General features: G+C 35.8%; 2 protein-coding genes across 2 annotated transcripts in view; both read left to right on the top strand.

The window, feature by feature from the left end:
• Positions 1-865: 865 nt before the first annotated feature.
• LOC101739052 (nuclear receptor subfamily 2 group E member 1) lies at positions 866-6,262 on the top strand. The gene is made up of 4 exons (XM_021352357.3): positions 866-1,341; positions 1,862-2,098; positions 2,180-2,898; positions 3,827-6,262. The coding sequence occupies exons 1-4, from the start codon at positions 1,326-1,328 to the stop codon at positions 4,007-4,009; spliced, it is 1,155 nt and encodes a 384-aa protein (XP_021208032.1). The 5' UTR covers positions 866-1,325; the 3' UTR covers positions 4,010-6,262.
• Positions 6,263-10,040: 3,778 nt separating this feature from the next.
• The window catches only part of LOC101738820 (calcium-binding mitochondrial carrier protein SCaMC-2), a 57,818-nt gene continuing 44,296 nt past the window's right edge, over positions 10,041-23,562 (top strand). Inside the window, exons 1-4 of the mRNA XM_021352314.3 lie at positions 10,041-10,559; positions 16,102-16,228; positions 17,204-17,291; positions 21,754-21,865. Coding sequence (XP_021207989.1) covers positions 10,386-10,559; positions 16,102-16,228; positions 17,204-17,291; positions 21,754-21,865 — 501 coding nt within the window. The 5' untranslated portion in view covers positions 10,041-10,385. The remainder of the gene's footprint in view (positions 10,560-16,101; positions 16,229-17,203; positions 17,292-21,753; positions 21,866-23,562) is intronic.

Below are 23,562 nucleotides of genomic sequence, written 5' to 3'. Positions count from 1 at the left end.
ATGTAAATATTAAAGTTTTGATATTGTTAGACTCAATTAGTCTAGGCCATCAGCGCAAAAGTGGCATAAACCACAATTTTTTTATATTCAAGCTTATATGACGTATATTCGAATTTATTTAAAATATATGTAATAAATTTTGATGCAAAACCGGCCTATCCTTAGTTTCACCCATAGATAATAGATAGCTTTGTCAACATAATTTTTGCGCGTATTGTTTTTTTGCTTACTCAATTTCAAATTCATGAAAATTCAAACCTAATTGCCTCCATACTAACTATGGTAAGCTTAGGCCACTTTTGCGCTGACGGCCTCAATTATCTTCTGACGATGAGATCTTTCTCATAGTTCATCCAATCTTACGAGCAATACCACCAGTATCGTCATTTTATTCGTCTACCCCAATTCTCACCTAAGATTGAGTGTGCGTTTTGGAATTCAGTGTGTGTGTGTGTGCGTGTGTGTCCGAGCCAACCGTTGTTACTGTACTTTTTTGTTGCTTAAATGGGTGAATGAGCTCACGACCCGCCTGGTGTTAAGTGGTTACTGGAACTCATGGACATCAAGAACGTAAATACCGCCATCCACCTGACACGTGAATCCTAAGTCTCAGTTTTACGGGTGCCCCACCCTTCAAACCGAGATCATCTCACCGACCCATTTACTCTGATAACAAATATCAAAATGTATCCGTTATCCTTATCAAATTATTTTTAAGCGTTGAAGCAAAACAATAATAATTCGTAGGTAGTCAAGAATTTTAATGGACTTGCAAACCTATAACTATTTATACATTTAAAAGAATTACTACATGTAAAACTACCCTAATTATTTAAAATACGAAAACTGTCATTATCTATGACCGTTTTATTGAGACATTCCCAAGCTCTTTGCTGTAGTGAACTGCATTGTCTCGTATTTTTGTATAGTAATAGTTTTTGTCGACCTTTTCATTCGACACCGCGTTTCCTGCCATGCTCGCAAGTGCTTACGTTAATACAAAACCGCTCTGACTGAATGCCTTTATGCCTTTTTGACTACGGCCGTGTTTGGAGGTGTATTAAAAGATGTATTATCTTATAAATGCTAAACATCTATCGTGGGACCGTTTCGAACAAATTATGAAGTGCAAAAAACATGCGTATTGTTAAACAGGAATCAGAGCATTTGCTGCGTTGTGTTTAGACAATTTTATTTCATTACTATAGGTAATGTTCGTTTTGGTGTATCGGTAATATTGGATTTTTGTACAAAACAAGTTTAAGTAAAGTGTTTGAACAAGTGAGCGTGTATTGTCAAGAAAGAAAATCTTTAGATTGCGCCAAATGGAATCAATGACAGGTCATCATTATACATACATATACAAGGTCCGGAATCCGATGAACCTTTTTGTTGAGACCCTTCATAATTAACGATAAAACCAACCTCAAATCATTGACGATAATTACTTTGCTCATTTGACAGTTTCAAGGGCACCGATAGCTATAAATTACAGGCACCTCCCCTAGTGGGGCGGAGCCCTAGCCCACCCTGCCCCGGACGTCGATCTCATTGTCCTCAAATCAAATAATTGTGACGTTGATTTATTAATCTTTAAAACTTTTTTTTTGTACCGTTTAGAATATAGATTTCTGATATAGGTATGTAACAATTTAAGATTAAATTATAATTTTCGGTGTGATGAGACAAGATTAGATGAGTACTTTAAATATAATTACACTTCCTGCAGGTTTAACTTTTTAACGTCATCTTAATTATCATTGTAAATTTTTGGCGTTGTTCTTCAGAACAAATACTAATAATAATTGTTTGTAGGGTCAGGTTAATTTTTACAAAATCGTTTTTTTTTTTGTTCAATTAGGTCGCATTCTGTACGATGTGCCATGTGCCGTGTGCCGCGATCACTCGTCGGGAAAGCATTACGGCGTATTTGCATGTGACGGGTGCGCTGGCTTTTTCAAAAGGTCCGTCAGGCGAGACCGTCGCTACACCTGCAAGGCACGCAACCCTGGCGGGTGTGTGGTTGATAAAGCACACCGAAATCAGTGTCGAGCGTGTAGACTTGCCAAATGCCTGGACGCTGGAATGAATAAAGACGGTAGGCGTCAAAAACAAACAGAATATAAATTAACTATAAAATTCCTCTAGCTTTGATAATTTATATGCAGATTTTTTTCAGCTGTTCAACATGAAAGAGGTCCTAGAAACTCTACGATTAGACGACAAATGGCATTATTTTTGAAGGATCCTGCGTTACCAACACCAGAAATGGGACTCACAGTTCCACCTCCATTAGATTTAGCGGTACCCAAGCACAACTTTATGTCCCCGCCGCAAAATTCCTTATTCCAACATCCGTACCCGTTCAATAGAATTCATATGATTAATCCTTCCGTAGTCAACATATCACTGAAAGCGCCTTCGCCTCCACCTATCACAGCTGCCTTGTTATCTCCAAAGGATCCAGAAGCGATGTGCGAAGCTGCAGCTAGATTACTGTTCATGAACGTTAAATGGGCAAAGAATGTTCCCGCGTTCGCATCATTATCATTACCAGACAGGCTACTGTTATTGGAAGAATCTTGGAAGGATTTGTTCATAATCGGTTCAGCTCAGTTTTTGTACCCATTGGACCTCAAGATTCTATCTGAAGGAAACGCCAGAATAGATAGCCGAGACGTGGAAATGTTCGAAACTTCATTAGCCGAAATTGTTAAAGTCCATCCAGATAGTAACGAGTATGCCTGTTTAAGAGCAATTGTACTGTTCAAAACGAGCTTTGTAGATGTTAATATATTATGCAGAGGTCAGTCACAGATAGGCTCTGAATATAAGAGGCTTCAAGATCTCCCCGCGGTTGCAGCGTTACAAGACCATTCGCAATTAGTACTAAATGAGGTGAGTTTTAAATTCTAAAAGGTTTTCCATACGATATATAATAACATAAACACTTTTATTTTATTAAACTCTTTATTGCACACCAAAACACAATTGCAGGTAGTTTAATAATCTAAAAGTACATATTATTATCCGCAACACGCTTCGTCAAAAAGTACAATACTTACTTTCAGCTACAAGCGTCGTCATAAGTAACTTATAGGTCCACGCAAATAGCAATGCGCGCATAGGCATCGGCTAGTCAAAGAAGCCACTCTGGATCGCACCCGGCCCGAAAGTACCCATAATTAAACTGTATAATTTAATGTTAATTTTTTTTATTGCTTTGTTTAGTGGCCGATGGTTGGTTCATGATTCACATAGAATTAACACGTTGACTGTCGTGTAGGTCACCGGTGCCCTACGCGGCCTACTGAAGTAATTATGTTGATTTCTCTCTTCGATTTTCTTCCTAAGGCGCCGTAATATCTAGTAGATTTTAAGAAGACGAATCCGAAGATACTGAGAATGAATCTATTTTCAAGAGACCAAAAATATTAAAATATATTAGAAAACAAAAGAACGCAAAGTTGACGCTTATCACTAATTTTATAAAATAAAAGCCGTACTCGCCCGCTTCGCTGGGCTTTTAAAATCAATATTATTATTTATTGTCATTATTATTAGGGAGTCCATTATAAATATTAGCCTATCCATTACGTACATGTATTTTCTACATGGATACCAAGTTTCAAGTCAATCGGATGCATGGTTCAGTAGTTATAACTGAACATCCGTAAAAAACCAATGTAGATTTAGATATTAGTATAGATAGCCGCTGAAAATGAAAGCTCATGTTTGTTGTCTCTGTTAGGGAGATCTCATGAAATATTTTGATTTTATAACCAAAACTTAAATATGATTTTACCTCCGTACAATTTTCTTTCAGTATACGACAAGGACCTATCCGCTGGACCCATCTAGACTGAGTCAAATCCTACAGCTACTGCCGGTCATTAAGAGAGTCTCTAATCTCATTATAGTCGAGCTGTTTTTCCGTGCGACCATTGGGGAGATACCTATCGAAAGAATAATCGGTGACATGTATCGTACTACCAAAGATACGATTTAATTATTTATAAGACTGCGAATTCATTGAGAGACTTAACTGCTTTTTGTTTCCAATACTAAAAATAAAGTTGGCCAATCAATTGTCTTAAATAAAATCCGCAAAATAAATTGACTCACAATACATAAGGCTTAAAATATCGGTTATCATATTATATAATGTGAATTCTTCATTATTCAGTGCCAGTTTTGTGTTTGTGTTGTCTCTTTTTTTAATATTTCTATGTACCAAGAGTAGTAGTGTAGTAGTAATTGTAGTAGTAGTTGTAGTAATAAGTAGTAAAATTAATTTATAATTGTTCGGTACTCTAACTCTCTTGTACTTTAAGGATTTAAAGTTAATTTGAGTGTGTAATTAATGTACAGTGTAGTCTAATCATTTAATCTAGGTAGGTATTGAACAGTAAAATATAGTTATAATCTAAGGATTGGTACAGATTATCATATATGTTTGTTTAAAGATCTTAGAAAACAATGTGTGTCGGTATTCGAAGTGATTAGAAATATCTATCTACCGTGAAATATTGATGTCGAAGTATCGCAAATCATATTTATTTCTTGTGACAGAATTAGATGAATGATTCATCATAGTTTTACTCGTAAAATTATAAAACTGAATGTGATGTATCTATTTATATTAAGGAGTATCAACGATAATAGAATCTATAAATATTTATGATGGCTAGATATTAGAGATAACTACATATTGTACTAATAGATCCATATGATACTATGGGAAAATATATAATAGAAAATATTTATGTTTTAGTTATTTTACTTTTTAGCTATTTCTTTAATTGTTACGCATGAGAAGATAAATTAATAACATAAATTAGATGAAGTAATGAAGATGAATTCTTGTATCGACTTGTTTCTCTTTTAAAATTGTAGTTAGTCTGAAAGTATTATTAGTATCTCAATTTCACTGAATTACCAGTGAATTATTAACAATCGAATAATCTCTGGTATTGTATCTTCATAATAAATGATATATTAATATTTTAAATGGTAAATGTCACCGGATTCTTTAAGGTATCCTATTTATTTTAATGTATCATGATTTACTCAAACTTTTTTACTTCATAAGCCGATGTGGTGCTAATAACAATAATTAAATATAAAATTAAGTAGATTATATAATATGTAAATTGTTGTAAATAGATAAGTTGTTGAAATATGTGTCATTGAGGAAGTAATAGTTGTAGGTTTATTTCTAGTTTACATGGTTCTTTAATTCGCTTTATTACTGATTAATATGACATTTGATAATAGCCTACAATTAAGTTCATATGACGCAAATACTGTAATGTCCCAAGACAAAAGTTTGTGACCAGTGTGTTTTCATTAGTGAGACGTGTTCTTTCATAATGGGCCCAATTAAAAGGCTCAAAGTCACCCAGAGAGCAATGAAGAAGGCTATGCTCGAAGTTTCCCTGCGAGATTGAATGAACAGATTTGCAATAGAGCCATGATAACTACCATATCCCGAACGATGGCGAGGTTGAAGTGATAGTTTGGGCCAAAAAGTTTTCAAACGTCCACTACCCCCCGGAAGACAGCGTGGGTAGCTCTCCCATAATGTGGCCCGGAGAACTGCGGAAGATCGCTTGGAATCCGCTGAATCCGAGCAGCCCAAGATCGGTAATTATGGCGAATTGTAGGCAGCGGCTTGGCTCTGGCCCTGGCATTACTGAAGTCCGTGGGCGACGGTAACCACTCACCATCAGGTGGGCCGTGTGCTCGTCTGCCTTTAAGGGCAATATAAAAATAAGAACTCTGCGCCTGTCTGTCAAGTCAAAAATAGGCTTATAAAAATAATGAAAATCGTGTATTGTTCTATAAAAATATAAATCGATTGTTGTTGTTACCGAAGTGTAAGTAATAAGTTTTAGTTGAAGTTGTGTAACATATTACATTCAACATGAAACATTTTCTAGCATTTTAATAGCGTTTCTATTTAAGTAAAATTTAATAATATATCAACACGCTTGACTATAATATAGAACATGAGCTATGATGTAACGATTCTAGTGATTTAATCCTTTTCGTGGCACAATTCGAGTTCGATCCTCGGCCTGAGTCAGTCAGCCAACCTTTGTTGCAGATTTTGGTCAGGGATTTTATCTCGAATTTAATTTCTTTATCGGCCTGTTGTCTCTACTTCATAAATGCTCTCAAAGAACAATTCTTATTTTGCTAAAGTGTAAATTTATGGTAATTCGTGTACATACATTAAATTCCTACATTCATTACCTAATTTTGCGTTTTTATTTATTACAAACACTAGCTAATAAATTGAACATAAAAACAATACAAACGTTTTTTTCTTAGTTACTTTTAATACTGTACTATCCGTCCGCAGTTACCACTCTTTCTACGATAGTGATGTGCAATGTACAAGCCTGTGAAATGGCTTTATGACACTACAAGCGGCCCGTTCCGGCTCCGCTCGGGTCTATAACAAAAATTTCAACGATATTTGACGTTGTTTTATTTTTTTAAATAAAATAACACTTATTGCGGCATAACTATAATATAGACATACGGCGTCGTGACACTTTTTGTAAATCTACAAAGTCGTAGTACATTATTTTATTCTATCATCAATCGTTTTCGCAGGGCACGCGATGTAAAGAGTATTTTAGGTAATTTTTTTACACCTTGGGTTACATTATTAAAGTTTTAGTAAGGATCCCTAATTTTTTTCAAAAAATATATTGGCCTATGTCACTCGGGAATAGTGTAGCTTCCAAACAGTGAATTTTTCAAATTGGTTCAGTAGTTTCGGAGCCTATTCAATACAAACAAACAAACAAATCTTTCCTCTTTATAATATTAGTATAGATAACATTACGTAAATGTTTTTAAGGGTTGCCCGCTACTGATTTAGAGCATCAGATTATCAGATTCAGGTGTGTCACTCAAATCTTGCTCATTGGGATGCAAACAAAAATTAATTATGTTTGCGATATAAGCAAACTCAAATGCGAGGTGAAATTCAGCGTCTCACTACGTGGTCTACCGTAAATACCCAGGTACGACAGAAAATAAAAATGAATAAACTGCAATCGAGAGTAACGCATCCATTTAAATGACTGCTTTATTTGCCGGGAGTGTCGTCGCGTCCCCATGTCACAATGTCATTGACAAACAACAGACTCCTGCTCGTCTGCCGTGACATGTGTGCGTCGCGGACGTATTGTGTCCAAATCCCCGATTAATCTCTAACTTTATGAGCCTTTGTTCACTCCCTTTCAAAGACTTTTCAATGGTCCCGAATTGACAATGTAATTTCGGTTGTACAGAAATGCACTCTGCGCCGATAATGATAGATATCGTTTTCTTAAATTGAAATCTAAAAAAAGGAGTGTACGGAATTTCGACCTTACTACAGAGCGCGAAAGTCTTTTTTCAATCCATTCATAAATAAAACTCCGTACAGTTCTGTCCGTATTAACTTCTAGAGTTTATAGTCTTTCGGTCGCGTCAATTTGTGTATTGTCATTTTGACATAATAGCCATGCCATTTCAACCATAATCCCCATGGGCTTATTGGTTGAAATCTGAGGACAGTTACCATGAGCTTTTATTGCTGTCCTTGTCGCGAACCAGATCTATATAAAGAGAGAAAGGGATGGAAATTTGAATTGTGACGATTTGAAAAACCTACTTAGCAAAATATGGCTCGGTTATTGAGTGAATTTAATGAAGTACAATAGAGCGAGTCTATTATGCGTATGTCATCGTGATGCTGACTGTACGTGATTGTATTTCCAAATGTGACTTTTTTGTCACAGGATTAATGCGCCCCAAAATATCTTGTAAATAACTTTATGAGTCATTTTTTTTCGTTTGAATTTCTCTTGCTCCGTTTTTCCATTCGAATTATGATTATCTGAGTTAGCTAAGATATGTTACGTGTGGATACTAATTGTGATAAGGTCTTTTAAAATAATTAACGTAACACCATTTGTTTTTTTCTCATGTGATTTTTCGACGGCAGAAACAGCATTGATAATGGTATAATATTCTACTCAATCGTTTTCTTAACACGCCATACCACTCAAACACTAGGGAGCATTTCAGCAAGCGAAATTAATAGAATTTCGGTCGGACAATTGGAGTATAGTATTAGTATAGTATTAGTATAGTATTAGTATAGTATTAGTATAGTATTAGTATAGTAATAGTATAGTATTAGTATAGTATTAGTATAGTATTAGTATAGTATTAGTATAATATTAGTATAGTATTAGTATAGCATTAGTATAGTATTAGTATAGTATTAGTCTAGTATTAGTCTAGTATTAGTCTAGTATTAGTCTAGTATTAGTATAGTATTAGCATCTAGGTGAGGAGGTCCTACGATAACGAACGAATCTGAAACTGAATTTCTTTATTAGTAAAAAAAAATGATTTAAAAAAATATATTCATGCTACTTTGGGAGATACGTAAGTCCCCAAAATGTAGTAATAAAACAGTTCAGTGCGCTAATTTAGATTGTAACTCATAGCATAGCTGTGGTTTTTTTCCCCTACCTATTAGCTGGAAGCCTAAGGAGGGGGCTATTCTAGCTACGCCCGGACTAATCGAACTCCTGTAGAAAGATTGAATTATGAAATATTTTTTTTTTTTTATGATTGAAGGATTACTGGTGGCCCGGAGGCCTTTTCAGTTTCACCAGGACAGGTGGGCGAGCAAAGGCTCAGCCAGGAGGGGTGGGATTTGCTAACAGCTACCCGAGCGCCTCCGAAGGAGACTTAACAGCTCAAGAGTAGCTGCTTCGCGAATGAATCTACTACCGGATCGGAATCGCGACCCGCTGAGAAGATCCGGCGAGAAACTCAGCGAGCTGATTCATAGGTTAGGTTATGAAATATTATTTTGGAAGGGATGAATTACAGGTAGAGAGGGTGGGGCTTAGTAACAGCTGCCCCAACGTCTCCTAAGAAGACCGTAAGGACGGTAAGTAGGACGGTAGAAACTCAGCGCGCTAATTTATGGGTTAGGTTTCACGACGATCTCTTCGATGAGTACCGTACTCGCGGTAACCGCTACAAGGGTTCCTATGTTAGCTCCTAATGATAGAGTGTAGGGATGTAATAATTGTGTTAGTGGGTCGGGTGGTTCCGTAAGAGCGTATAGGAGAAGGTAGGGCGTCGAGGGTAATTGGCTCCTAAATGAGCCTGATTCGGATAGTAGTCAATGGCGGCCACGATAAATCAGTTTTCATGACATATCGCCTTAGTGTAGGTATATTTTCAACGCTTAGATACTTTAGGTGTTTTTTGGCGGTTTGGAGGCACAGATCGTCGTACAAATATACGTTTCTCGCGAACCACGGAGCTCGGACTTCATTCAACGTCTCTCAATATTCGACATCTTCCAACAATCGAGTTAAACTCAAAACCGCGATGATGGAAATGCAAGCGGTCTTCACAATTTAATGCCACAGTTCGAAAATTTGTGTAGCAGCGACATCTATAAATATATTTAAAAACTATGTTCAGTTCTACATAGCTTTTCGACTTCAAATTCTTAAATTTCAATATTGAATGGTAAACTAACGCCACCTACAATCACTTAACAGAATTAACAGTTTAAAAATAACTGGATGGAACATTATTTGAAGTTTTATGATCTCTTAAAATTTCAAAAAAAAAGTTCGTTAAAAATAAAAATGATTTGGTTAATATTCCAATATATTTAAAAACTATAAAGCTAATTTTGTCTCTTATTCTTAACTTTATTAAATATAACATACACTAAATATGAAATAAGGTAACTACTCAAAAAACTTTTGTAGAAATTACTAAAATTTTAAACCACACAGGCAGCTTTAGTTGGCTACTAATACATTTATCTGTGGCCTAATTTTTCTATTGAAAATAATAGGGCTGAGAATTACGTAATTTTAAATCAATAAGTAAATGCCTTGTCACGGTTTTTTCAGCTTCGTACAGATGGCGCTAACAGTCGTTGCTGGCAAGAACCATAAAACGCACACATTCACACAAATGAACAATTTTAGTCAGTGTAATATAAGCTCACGATCCTTGCGTTACAGTATACATTACAGAAATTTTAAATATTTCGCTTAGCATATTGGGGAAATTTCTGCCTGGTGATGTCATAATTTAGTGTATGACACAATTACCACACAACGCTCGTTCGCCGTGGTTTGCGCGTATCTCTGTGTGCGGCAGTGCGGCAGCGAGTAGCTGTCAAAGACTACTCAGCGCGAATCGAGTGCGAATTTCTAAAATGTTTCTGACCACGTATTTAAGTTAGACTAAAGTTATGTATGCCCACACGAATACTCATGCAATAATATTGTTGTGTTCATTAAAAAAACGTACTTACGCCGATAATAGAGATCATGGTACAGTGTCATCCGCCGTTGGAAATAGAAGAATTACCAAAAGAAGACGAAGAAAGGCTTGAGAAACTTTTTTCTAAATTAGACCATGATGGAAACGGGAAGATTGATATACATGATCTGTCTGTCGCCCTCAAGGAGCTGGCCCCCCACATCAATCGCAGCTATGCAGAGGTTAGAATGGTCATTTCCTTAGCTTGAACTAACGGTATCTTCTACCGATGAATTGTTCGTCAAGTCGATGACACGACACGTGTTCCTTCAAGCATCGCCAATTATAAATTTAATTTTAATCACTAAGGTGCCTATTACCTGGCTTACCTACTGACATTGAATTCTATCTTCATATACTTTTTTTTAAATTACGACTAAGAAATAATCACCAACTAACATGATCTTTATCAAAACTATCAAAGATATTTTACAGAATACACCGTCGCAATTTCTTGCAAAATTATATTAACACCAGTTAGGTACTTATAAAAAATGTACTATTTGACTTTTTTGAAAATGTAACTTACTCTTTGTATATTCAAAACTACAATACACCACAGATAAATCATTGATATGTCAAGATTTAACTCTTATGGATAGGAATATATTATCTCTATTATATTTACCTTGTCACGGTATTATGTAAAGTAGTTGCATTATCTGTTTAATCTACTTGTATGTTTTCTGAAGGGTTAGACGATCAAGAATAAACTAGTCTTACGACCTTGACAATAGTATGACGGCAATAATATAAATATATAAATTTACAAATTCCCTAAAACAAAAACTAAGAATAAAATTCAATTAGAGTTAAAGTTTTATATTGCAAAACTGATATCAATTCTTATTTATGATAGTAACATGGTCCTGAAGAGTACAAAATTTATTCAAGAATCTTCATGCTAACCTGTAGCAGTCGAACACGCATCCACCCTAAAATTTGATTTATACAGGATGAATGAATATGTATGCTCAAATTCAAAGCTATAGAAATTGTTCAATTATTGCTATTATATCAAACTCGGGATATGCCTTGCACGGTGAAGAAAATGGGATGAATGAATATGTATGACCAAATTAAATGCTATAGAAATTGTTCAATTATTGCTATTATATCAGACTCTATATATGCCTTGCACGATGAAGAAACTGTAATATTCAAATGTTGATTTAATTTTAATAACAAACGAACAACACACGTTACATATTATGTTGTTACATATTGTCATAATTTATAGTTACGCATCCAATTGAGAGTTTCCTGAATGCAGTTGTACAATGTTCAAGGTTATTTCTGTGTATGTTTGAATAAGTGGTTAGATAAGGGCATGATCCACCTAATGTTGAGAAGCTACAAGGCACCTAGTAACTATGCGAAGGCCGCTATGTACTTGAACAGTAACTAAAATAGAAAAGGGCGAGATTTTTCGTAAATATTACATCATATCCCTACATTGCAATAAGAGCAAGGCTAAAAATGAACATAGATAAGTAACTTCACATTACTAGTACATAATATTGCTTTAAGTGCTTAGTAAAAAGAAAACGAAACCATTAGAAATAGAGTAGAAATTTACGATTAAAAGTGATATGTTGCTGGTCAGATGAGTGTATTCATATAAATGATGCGATTTTATAATTTTTTCTGAGTATCACATGTTCATGAACGAATTTTATTTTTGCCTACTTATTCCCTGGTAGCCTGCTCACGGGCCCAACCTGAGAGAATTCGCTAACACTAGCCCTAGCAAGAGCAATGCTTCGCAGAATCTACCACCGGATCGGAATTGCGACCTACTGAAAAGATCCGGCGAGAAACTCAGTGGGCTGTATCTATGGGTTACTTCACTCGTCGAACTCTTCGTCGCAGTCGACGAGTTCGACAAAGACGGTAACTGGAGCTTAAGAGGCCTAAAAGCACCGAGAGTGCCACTTGCAATGCGCCACTTCCGGAACTATTGTTCTAAATCTGTGGCCGCGATCTGGGCACGAACGATTTCAAGGAACCACGTGCAACAAAAAACCCCCACAAATTCGTTGACCTTGCGTAAATATTCGTGAGAGGGCGTATTGTGAGCACGCACTGGCGTTCCTGTTTGAAGCTTGGGATACAGCCGTACCCAATAAAATCGTGATTTCGACCTCAAGTCTCAAGACCGATGGCAGCATTGATATTGGTTGATCTAATAACTAATTAATCGTTGGTGGCTCTAGTTAAACTTAGTATTCTATTACTATAGATTTTTATTTTCATTTTTGCGGATATCTGTCTTCGATTCGTGGAAATATCAATAACCTTACAAGGAAATTCATTACATTTTTTCTAACCATTGTAATCAATTGCCAAGATTCGGAATTCCTCCCGAACTCATTTTGGCTATCACAAACTAAACTTCAAAACAAATTGATGTGCTATTTAAAAAAATCACAACAAAGTTAATTAATTATTAAGAAAATTCAAACGCTTTGATACTTTAAAAAAAGAACTAAAATTAAAAAAACGAACACGTTCAATCCTAGTAGGTAATTATTTATTTAAAACTTATCGTTAAAAATGTTTTCAAAGTACCTACATTTTTGTAAGAAAAAATATTGTACACTCGGATTATCAGAACACAGAAGGATTAAAATTTCCAAGGAATAATTTAAAAGTATAATGCCGCTTAAAATTCAAAACTTTATAAAATCCTTTTATTTGAGTTTCCTGTCGAGTAAGGTCAGTGACCGCTGAATCTATTTTAAATGGAGCTTAGGGTGCAACAAAGATCTTTGCGTGTAGCCGGGGGAATTCATATAATTAGGTTTTTTCGTGTTATCTTAAGTAAGTTAGAATGCTTGTTTAAAATGATATCAAATAAATAAAGTTTTACTTAAAGCTAATTTTAGAATTTTTTTCTGTTAAGCGAAGTATTTTGAAACGTTCTATTTGAGGAAAATTATCATTATAACCCAGTGATATCAGCTTACAAGTCACTTTCTGCCCCTTATTCAAGATGTATAATAAGTATAAAAATAGGACGAACAAATGTGTGGGCACAGAACTCTGCGAAACTTAACTATAATTACGCACAATAAAGTCAAACCACGCGAGTTTATTTTTAATACAGCGTCGTATACCTTTTATTGAACAACCCAGTCGCAATTTATTTTTACGTTGCAAAACTTCAATTAATACATTCGTGGGGTTAAATAAGATTACGTTCACCTTAGCCATTAAAAAAATGATATTGATAAAAGCTATCTTTAAAATTCCTGTTCATTTTACAATCTTCTACATCTGACCTTTGTTCTACTAGGACTACTACAGGAGGATATGTCTCCGTATTGTAGTGTCATTAGGATTACAGTTTTCGAAAGATCTTTTAACAGAAGATAACCCTTCTTCGGAACCTAACATATCCTTATAGTCAACTTCAATTGTAAGAACCCTATACTCTATTCCAATTACGAAGTCCCTTTTCACACTTCTTAGAACGTAACTCTTGATGTTTCGCATAATTTGAAATAATAATAATTTTTGTTCATGGTCGTAAATCATCATTTAAAAAATACACAATCAATCTAAATGATTATACAATTCATAATAACATCTGTTAAATAGAACTTCGTAATTGGAATAGAGTATAATATGAACGGAAGATGTGGAACCGTAACTCGCCGGGCACAGATACCCGTACCTTTTGAAAATCCTTCACTACGTTCGATACAATTTCTAATTAAAAAAACTTTGATTTACCATACATATTCATAGCCTAATAAACTGTAAGTTAGCTTAACCATGCATGGGTCATGTGAATGTCAAATTAAGAGTTCAGCGCCATCTACATTAACGCTAATCTCTTCCGAAACCCAGACGTACTCAGCGTCCCATTTGTATTGTAATATTTAAACGTTGAAGTGGAAACGTTAACAATAATCCATAAAACAAAATATTAGAGGGTAAAGTATGAAATTGCCGATTTGTACTGAAAAATTGAAATTCTTTTTTTTTTTCATTTCACATATTTATTTAATCAAAATATCTACCATTTACCTATAGGTACATTGCTGTCATCTAATAGGAAAGTCATTTATGCTTTTGCGATAGAGCTCTGATGATGTATATTCTACAAACTGTGTGAAAGCATTTTGTACTGCCGCCTGGGAAGAACACTTTTTATCACGTAGAAAGTTGTCCAAATCACGAAAAAAATGGTAGTCCATTAGAGCTAGGTCTGGCGAATACGGGGGGTGACGAATGGTTTCTAATTGCAGTTCCTGTAGTGTTAAAACGGTTTCTCGTGTTGTATATGAGGTCTCGCGTTATCATGGAGCAATAATGATGAAGATCGATTCATGAGTCGGGGCTGTTTCACTGCAAGCTTTGCTATCATTCTTCGGAGTTCAGCACAGTAGACATCTGCTGTTATTGCTTGACCAGATTGGAGAAAGCTATAGTGAATAACACCATGTTGAGACCGCCAAACAGTTACCATTACCTTTTTGTTAGTAAGCTTTGCTTTAGGTCAGCCATTGCATTTTTCGCTTACGGCTATCGTAAAGAATCCACTTTTTATCACATGTCGGAATTCGATCCAATATTCTTTCATTTCTGTATCGATTCAACAAGGCAACACAAGTTTCTACACGCGTTTCTTTCTGCGGATCAGTCAAATCATGATGCACCCATTTTTCATATTTTTTTATTTTATTGATTTGACGTTAAACGGCCACTAATTCCTGGGTAGTTTGTCTCGGGTCGGCTTCCACCATCTCTTTCAATTCATTGGTATTCACATGTGTGGACGGTCTACAACCTGGTTCGTTCTTCAAATAAAAAATTTGCATAACGAAAGCGTTTAAACCAAAATCGCACGGTGCGTTCATTAGCAGTCCCCTCTTCAAACGCAACATTGATATAGCGAGCTGCTTCCGCAGCGTTAGTTCCGCGTCGGAACTCGTATTAAAAAATCACTCGAATTTTCGAAGTATCCATCTTTTTTGTCTAAGCTGAATAAAAAAAAAACCGATACGAACCGAACGATAATCCAATGTTGCACATTTTTTAAAAGAAGAACCTCATAGGTACCATTTGAAGAAAGTTTCACTCAAAAATGTCAAACCATGAAGTTACCAATACACCTGTTACAATAGAACGGCAATTTCATACTTTAACCCCTATTATATGCCGTCTTCGTTTTTGGTCTTTTTCTATTAAAAGAATTTTTTTTTAAGCAAAGTGTATCCTTGTCAATCGTTGAAATGTATAATGATGATGTCATATAGTAAGTAGGTGTTACGACTTTCAATTCTGAAGATTTCAAAGGCATAGTGTAGGACTAGACTATTTTGGAAGAATGTATTGGTTTTGGAAAGGACAACCAGTGACAACTTAGCTAAAGTAGGACTGTTATACTAATCTACATTAGTACAAAAATATTTTTTACATAATCGATCCGGACCAGTGTGCTTAGTGCGAGTTTTTAACGTTCTCGATGGCGTAAAAGTTAACTTAAATTTGTATGGAGTTGGAACGTTTGCTTACTTTTGCCGCTTGAGGCACTCCTCCAACTAAGCACACAGCACAACATATTTGCACAGAGTTACAGTAAAAGCACAAAAAAAGACACCTCGTATAAGAAGTTTTGTATTTTAAATATATAGCCTCATAATAAATACCACACGTTTGTAAATAATAGACACACAAAATAAAGCCAAATTATAATACTAAATGATATTTCAGAAATTTCTGGCCAAATCGGGATGGAAGGTGGCTGGGGACGTGACACTATCCGAATTCATCCACTACGTCAGAGAGCACGAGAAGAACTTGCGGCTGCAGTTCAAACACCTTGACAGAAATCAAGACGGTGAGAACCTTTATATATAACTTAACAATTCAGTTTCTTTCAACCCTCAGACACAGCCCACTGAGTTTCTCGCCGGATCTTCTCAGTGGGTCGCGTTTCCGATCCGATGGTAGATTCTGCGAAGCACGGCTCTTGCTAGGGTTCGTGTTAGCAACGTCGTCAGGTTTGAGCCCCGTGAGCTCACCTACTAGTTTAGGTTACGCTGGAGTAGCCTGTCAAGGCTCTCAACTTAAGTAGGGGAAAAAAAAAGTTTCTTCAGTATCTTAAAACAGCTCAAAGGCCAATGTGTAATCTTGTAAGCAAGAAGACCCTTGAGTTATAAAATACGTATATGTAAGAACTCAATCGATATTGAGAAACATAGAGCGACTAACTTGTGGTAACCATTAGAGGCTTTGTTATTTAACGTGTCTTTACCATGATTTTTAATTTCAATGTTATTTCGATATATCGGGCTGTTAAATGCGCCATGATCTCGGGTTAACTGGGAATTGCGGGTAGGGTGTTAGGAGCAGACAAATTGATACCATAAGTGGATACCACAAGTCTACTGTCGGGGCGAATTATCGAGTTCTATTAGTACCCCCCAAAAACGGACAAGGAAAAGGGGTTGACTAATGTCTTCGGTCTATCTACCGTTGACAACATTTCCCCGTTTCCTCTTTTACAAATGGGTTCATTTAAAATAACATGTAAAAAAATTCGTAATTTCAGGAGATCCCTATTTTTGGATTCTTATTATAATTACATATAAATATTTGAAAACAAAATAAGTGAGATATATATTTCGTATGGTATAAAAAATTTGCTCTAATTTCACTGTCCATGGAGGAAACAGGAGAATGTATCTATGTGGATCAAACGCTGCCCGTCCCTCCCCTAATTATTGTTTGACTGATCATTTTTGTGTTAAGTGGCCTTTGGGAAGCTTAGAAAATAATTCGTATTTAAAGCGTAAACGTATGTGTTTTTCAGGCAAAGTGGACCTGGAGGAGCTTATATCGGCTTTTGCAGATTTGGGAATAGCGATAGGAAGAAACGAGGCGATGAATCTGTTAAAAAGGTACCTTTAATTTTATGATCATTATTTTGTTGCAATGCGAACGCTTTGGTAAAATAATATATCCTGTGCACCGCGAATTTTTGACCCCAAAAGATTAACGAAGTACTTAAGGTTATCGAATTCGAAGGCTGCGTGTGTTCGCGACTTAAAAAAAAAAAAAAAACAGTAATTGAATAAGTAACATGTTTCAGAAAAGCAGTTTGGCCTTACATTTGGTAAGTCGAGAGTGAGAAATATAAATCATGTAGTCTCTCGCTTCGATCGCTATATACGCTATGGCCCCGGTTCTGTATTGTCTAACTTTACGATCGGTCTCAAGTCCTTTCGTAGCTCGTCGCAAGAGATTTTGATGATCGTTTGAAACAACTGAACCAAATAACTTTTGGGTACACGGAAATCCAAAGGACCGATCGACATTAACGTTAGACTACGGGCGCCGATTACACGACGCTAACTCAATGTTACATCGTCAGAATTTCTCAAAAATAATTAACAAAGATCATAGCGAAAAATAATTGTTACGTGGCCGTGCAAACAGTCCGTTTTGATAACACAGTGTGCATACAAAGTGTCCTCCAATGCTTGCCTTTTGTACGTCCAAATTAATAATAATGTGACGTGTCTTATAACGTTAAGTAAATTCCGTTCATTGGATTGTTTCGCTTGTCATAGCCACGTGTTCGTCCCCTTTTGGTTCAAACGAGTCATTCATCCTGTACCACATAAAAACTTTTGTATCCAACTATACTAATTCATAGCCGGAATCGCAAAATTTAAATGGAAAGAAAATGTTTTTATTCATTGCCACTAAAACTTGTTTACTTTTTTTTTTAAACTTATTATATCTGTCTGGTAGGAATTGAAATTTTTGGTTCTTCCCTATCTCAAGGGACAACCACGAGACAAGTGCATTAACCTGTTTTTCGTAAATACAAGCTGGTGTGTTTTTGGTACAATATGTTTTTTTATTATCAAAGTGTAAATATAATTGTATTGCATAATTGGTAATTTATTTTTATTTTTATTCTGAATCGACACATTTAGTGAAGGTCGTATCTAGTGTGATGACTGTTCTATTACTTTTGACCAACGGATAGGTGATCGATCGATGTGGTCTTTGCTCGCCGACATGACCTACTCATTAGTTTTTCGAGGTTATCAGGATTTCTGCGAGCAATGTTTCCAAAGTAATTAAGTGTAAGTTGATAAGAAATTGTAGACAGTTTAGTTGTTATGCCGAGCCTAACGGCCCACTCTTTTCGATTCACTCTCATTCTCCACTCTAGGTAAAAAATTCAGCCAGTTCAGGTTCTGACGATGCGAAAAATGTTGTGTTTTCTTCGTAAGTTACTCACACTTTTGCCACCAATTCCGCCATATCATTATTATTAAATGAGAACGCATAAAATTTTAAAATTATGTTAATTCTTTGTGCTTTACATATATACTGTTATTGATAAAGCAATTTCAACACAAATAACATTTTTTCATTTGGTTCTTTTAGAACTTTCTGTACTAACTAAAATTTAATCAAGTAGAACACAAAATGACAACGTAATAATGTAATATTGACAAAATTGAATTTCACTCAAATGATTTGTATCGATGATGAACCCGCTCGTATTATTTCGCTGGTCGAGTCAAAGTTCATTGCTTTTTAACAATACGCCATGTAAATACATATTACATCATCTGTTGAAAGCAATTTGGCAAGTTAATTCCCATTAGCATATTGAAAAATACGAATAGTTTCGTGCTATTTACTGCTTTTTCTTGACGTATAAGTATTAGGTTTTTTGAAGTATCAAAGTTTATTTTAAACTAATTTTACTCTTCAAACTCGGCTGTATTAATTTCATTTTATAATTTTTAAGTGTAAGTTGACGAAAACCAAAGTATTGGAAACTTCGGGAACAGTAGACTGAAAATAATCAACGCGAGATTAAACCGTAGTTTTATGTCTACAAGTCACGATAACACACAGAAAAAAAACTGCTATTAAAGTTCGTTCATGATACATAATTAAATTATTAAAACAGCCTTCATTTCACCTCCGTTTGTGTAGAAGCGGACGGTAGTGTGGTGTCGACGATGTTGAAAAATGATAGCATCACTATTGACAGCAATTACAGGTGCAATTACATATAACTGTCTTAACAATACACAAAAACTATGTAAAAAAAAGTTTAAAATCTACAACGTTTCTATTAAATATAATATGACCGTACACAATAATTATTGTTGCAATACAATTGCAATTGTAACGGTATCGGAGGTCGCCATTGCGGTGGACTGACCAAATTAAAATCACAGTGGGAGCTCTCCTAAATGAGTGCAGTAGAATGTCCTCGAGTAGGGTCAAGTCTGCCCCCTCCAACGTGACGATTACGAGCACTCGGTCAAGAGTGACACGATTGAGGAGAATTGTAGAGAAATATTCTTGCGACTTGAACAAGTTACGTAATATACATTACATGGAGACGTAGGTCGGAATATTGTGTCCGGAAAACCTTAAATTCGTAAATTTGTACGGAAAACGATTTTAATGCGAGCGAAAGTGAACTTTCACTTAATCCGATAACGCCTTAGGAAATTGGGCACGTTGACAAAGGAAATAGCATTCGTCGTCGGTTTGATAATTGATAAAAAATATATCGTAGATTATAGAACAAAAATATCTTTCGAGTAGTACAGGTTAACTTCTGTATATGTTTTGACTATCCATAATAATTATGAATGAAGCAAATCAATTCCACCGACCTCTCGAATGTGGGACAAGGTCGAGATATAGATGAACTTACACTAATTTGAGTAACAGCACAACACGTGTTTGGCATTTTGCATTCGTTTCAATAGAGATGATTACAAATTTAGAATTCTAACTAGTTCAAGTTCATTAATTGAGTGAAAGAGACACAGAAACCTAGAGAATAACGACGGAATTTAATGTTATTGGTAACATAGGGTAATTGTGCGTATGTATTAGCTAATCTGCGCATTAGCTGAACAAAACTTTCATTTAAATTGGTTGACAAAAGAAAATACATAGCAACCTTGAAGTGCCTCTGAAACTTGGCGGTCTCTATGCCTATGTTAATAGGGAAAGATAATACATTTCAGTAACGGTTAATGCTCTGTGTGTCAAGCGTTTTTGATTATTTAATGAGATTTTTCTAATGAAATACGTACTCAACAAATTGTTCACGATTGACTTCCACGGTGAAGGAATAACATCGTGTAATAAAAATCAAACCCGCAAAATTATAATTTGCGTAATCACTGGTGGTAGGACCTCTTGGGAGTCCGCACGGGTAGGTACCACCACCACCCCGCCTATTTTCGCCGTGAAGCAGCAATGCGTTTCGGTTCGAAGGGTGGGGTAGCCGTTGTAACTATACTTGAGACCTTAGAACTTGTATCTCGAGGTGGGTGGCGCATTTACGTTGTAGATGTCTATGGGCTCCAGTAACCACTTAACACCAGGTGGGCTGTGAGCTCGTCCATCCACCTAAGCAATAAAAAAAAAAATTCGTTACGTAGTCATTCGTTTTTTTTTTTCGAAAATATGGCTAAGGATACAAAAGAGAAATTATAACACATAAAATTAATTATAACCTTAAAGTGTCAGGGAATATGGTTGCATTTCGTTCATTTAGCGAATACTATTTTAAATAATTGGCTCAACTTCACTGTCGCACAGCTGACTCGATCACGCTGGCCTTACGCACTTGCGGGCATTTTATTGATGTTTTTCACCTTGAAACCCTACATTGTATAGCATCTGTGAGTAAAATGCATTACAATTCATGAACGTTTCTTTGAAAACTTTTATAATTATTCAGATAATTTTTTTCCACGTTTATATTTGTGACACAGTAAGACTGATGGACATTGCATTAACACCTCCCGAAAGCTGTTTCATGTTTCCTGTATATATTATGCATACAGTAAGCATACAACAGATAATTATTTCTGCGAAAAATTATGTGTTCATAATCATCGTAAATGAGATAATTATGGCGGTTAATTAATTGTGAGACGAATCTTATTAATTAAAAAGCATTAATTAATCAAAACAAAGTCGTAGTAAATAAATAATAATTATTAAAGAAAAGAAATATGTATAATTAAAATATAAATATCGGAACGCTTGTTTGTCATTACCCTCGTAAACAGATTCGTTGTAATTGAATATTATTACTCATGGACATTGCAATAAAGTCATAAAGCCAATATTGGATGTTTCCTTTTTAAAACTCTCTTTACATAAATTTTGACGAAGAACATATTTTATAACAGAAGACGTAAACCTATTCGTTTTTTTGACAAATTATATATCTATTGTTGGATTAAATCATTGTCTATTCTCCAAGTAACGCCATCTATCCGTCATAGTTTGCAACTTTGAATGGAAATAATAGTATTTGTTCCCCTGTCTCTCAGTGCGCAAGTTTGTCCCCAGGATGGACCAGGATGGCAGCCTCAACATCAGCTACGATGAATGGCGAGATTACCTGTTACTCGCTCCGGCAACCGATATCCACGCTCTCATACACTTTTGGAGGCATTCCACGGTAAGTGTAGACATATAAGATTTTTTTACTGTTGATTACATCGACGCTTGAAAGGCAAACGACAATGCGTGAACTTTACAGTAAACTAATTTAAAGTTGAAATACCTGAAAAAAATTCTATTTTAACGAATCCAGCTGTAGGATTATAATGATTTTAATAGACCTAGAAATATATATTTTTTTCGCATCGAATATCGTTATTGCCTATCATTTATGTATAAAGCAGTTATTGTCGCTTAGTCACGATTGCCTTTCAAGCGTCGACATATTTTGTTATAATTGGAATTTCTTTATACAAGTAAGGTATAACGGTCTCCTGGTATACTTATAATAAAAAATAAAAATCAATAAACTGATAACGGTACTAATGTTTCACTATGAATGACGACAGATGGCAGTTTTAACAAATTTTCGCCCAGAATAAAGCAAGCATTGATTGCTTCAAATTTGGCAAATGATTCGTACATATTTTTAGGCATTTAGCAAATTACAAAATAACTTGCGATCTAATTTCGTATTTTTTTTCCAAGCAATTTATTGACAATAATTTGACAATAGCAATTGATAAAAGAGTGTCCTGATAAAATGTAATTTTATCATTAATCAATGTTCACTATAGGACCAAAAATAGGGTCTTTCATATCAACTCATAACTTGGAGCGGGTGTGAGGGGTCTGGTAAGCGTGGCCTTATCTAGGCATCTTCGGAGGCTTTTGCAACCTCGTTTCGTAGGTCTCTAGATCGACGATCGTTGTCGACAGTATCGTTATATCACGTTGACGAAGAATCAGCATGCATTGATGATCTGGATCTGCCACCACCCACCTGCTTACTGTTATACTGATTTTTTACGTGTAGACTCTTACTCGCCTGTTCCCAAATTAGGATACTTATCCTAAAATAATTAGGGGATACAGAACAGATAATAACCTATATGTCTCGATGGAGGTTAATGCGGATAGAAAGGAGCCTAGTCCCTCACGTTCTGCCGTTTCCTACTGCAAGCTGTTTCACTTGCGGAAGTCACGCGCCAGCCACGACTCTCAATATCGACAAGTCTGTACTCGTACGAGGAGAACACGGCGCCATCCCTCTCATGTAGTGCTGATTGCGTAGCGGTACAATGTATTCCTGTTAGATGTAGAAATCTGCTCGATTCTGCATTTCCACCATCGCAGAAATCGGACATCGTTTTCCACAAAACGTCACAACAAAGCCACGATTATCTTATATGATATTCTATTCGAGCGATGAGGACATCGGTGTCCCATATGAGATATGGAAAAACTAGCCCGCATATACCACCAGCCTCTGTCTACGAAGTTGTAATGCATAGTGGTGGTACTTCATCATAGCCTTTCTTGCGGTCATACGATCTAGGCGTTTATCGAAATAGATATACCTGGTGTGCACCGGGGTAAGTAAGACGGATAAGCGTTTCCAGTCGCAATTCAACAAGTCCGTAAGAACCTAGCGACCTACTTAAATGGCTCATAGATCTGCCGTGGGATAAGTTCTCAGCCAAAATCTAAAAAAATTTTGGAGCAATTGGTTCCGTATAGCCTGAAGAGCCTCCTGATCGGATATCAATGTACCTGGAATCTACTTACTTAAATGGCCCTTAGATCTGCCGTGGGATAAGCTGCATCCAATATCTAAAAAAATTGTTTTGAGCAATTGGTCCCGTATATCAGTAA

The sequence above is a fragment of the Bombyx mori genome, chromosome 1 (assembly GCF_030269925.1).
Source record: "Bombyx mori chromosome 1, ASM3026992v2".
In the NCBI taxonomy this organism is placed as follows: Eukaryota; Metazoa; Arthropoda; class Insecta; order Lepidoptera; family Bombycidae; genus Bombyx; species Bombyx mori.
The sequence above is the reverse complement of the archived record's forward strand: the minus strand, read 5'-3'. Positions and strand labels throughout refer to the sequence as shown.

Coding starts and splice junctions, on each gene's coding strand:
- LOC101739052 (XM_021352357.3), top strand. Junction 2,099..2,179: donor CGCTGGAATGAATAAAGACG/GTAGGCGTCAAA, acceptor GATTTTTTTCAG/CTGTTCAACATGAAAGAGGT. Junction 2,899..3,826: donor CGCAATTAGTACTAAATGAG/GTGAGTTTTAAA, acceptor ATTTTCTTTCAG/TATACGACAAGGACCTATCC.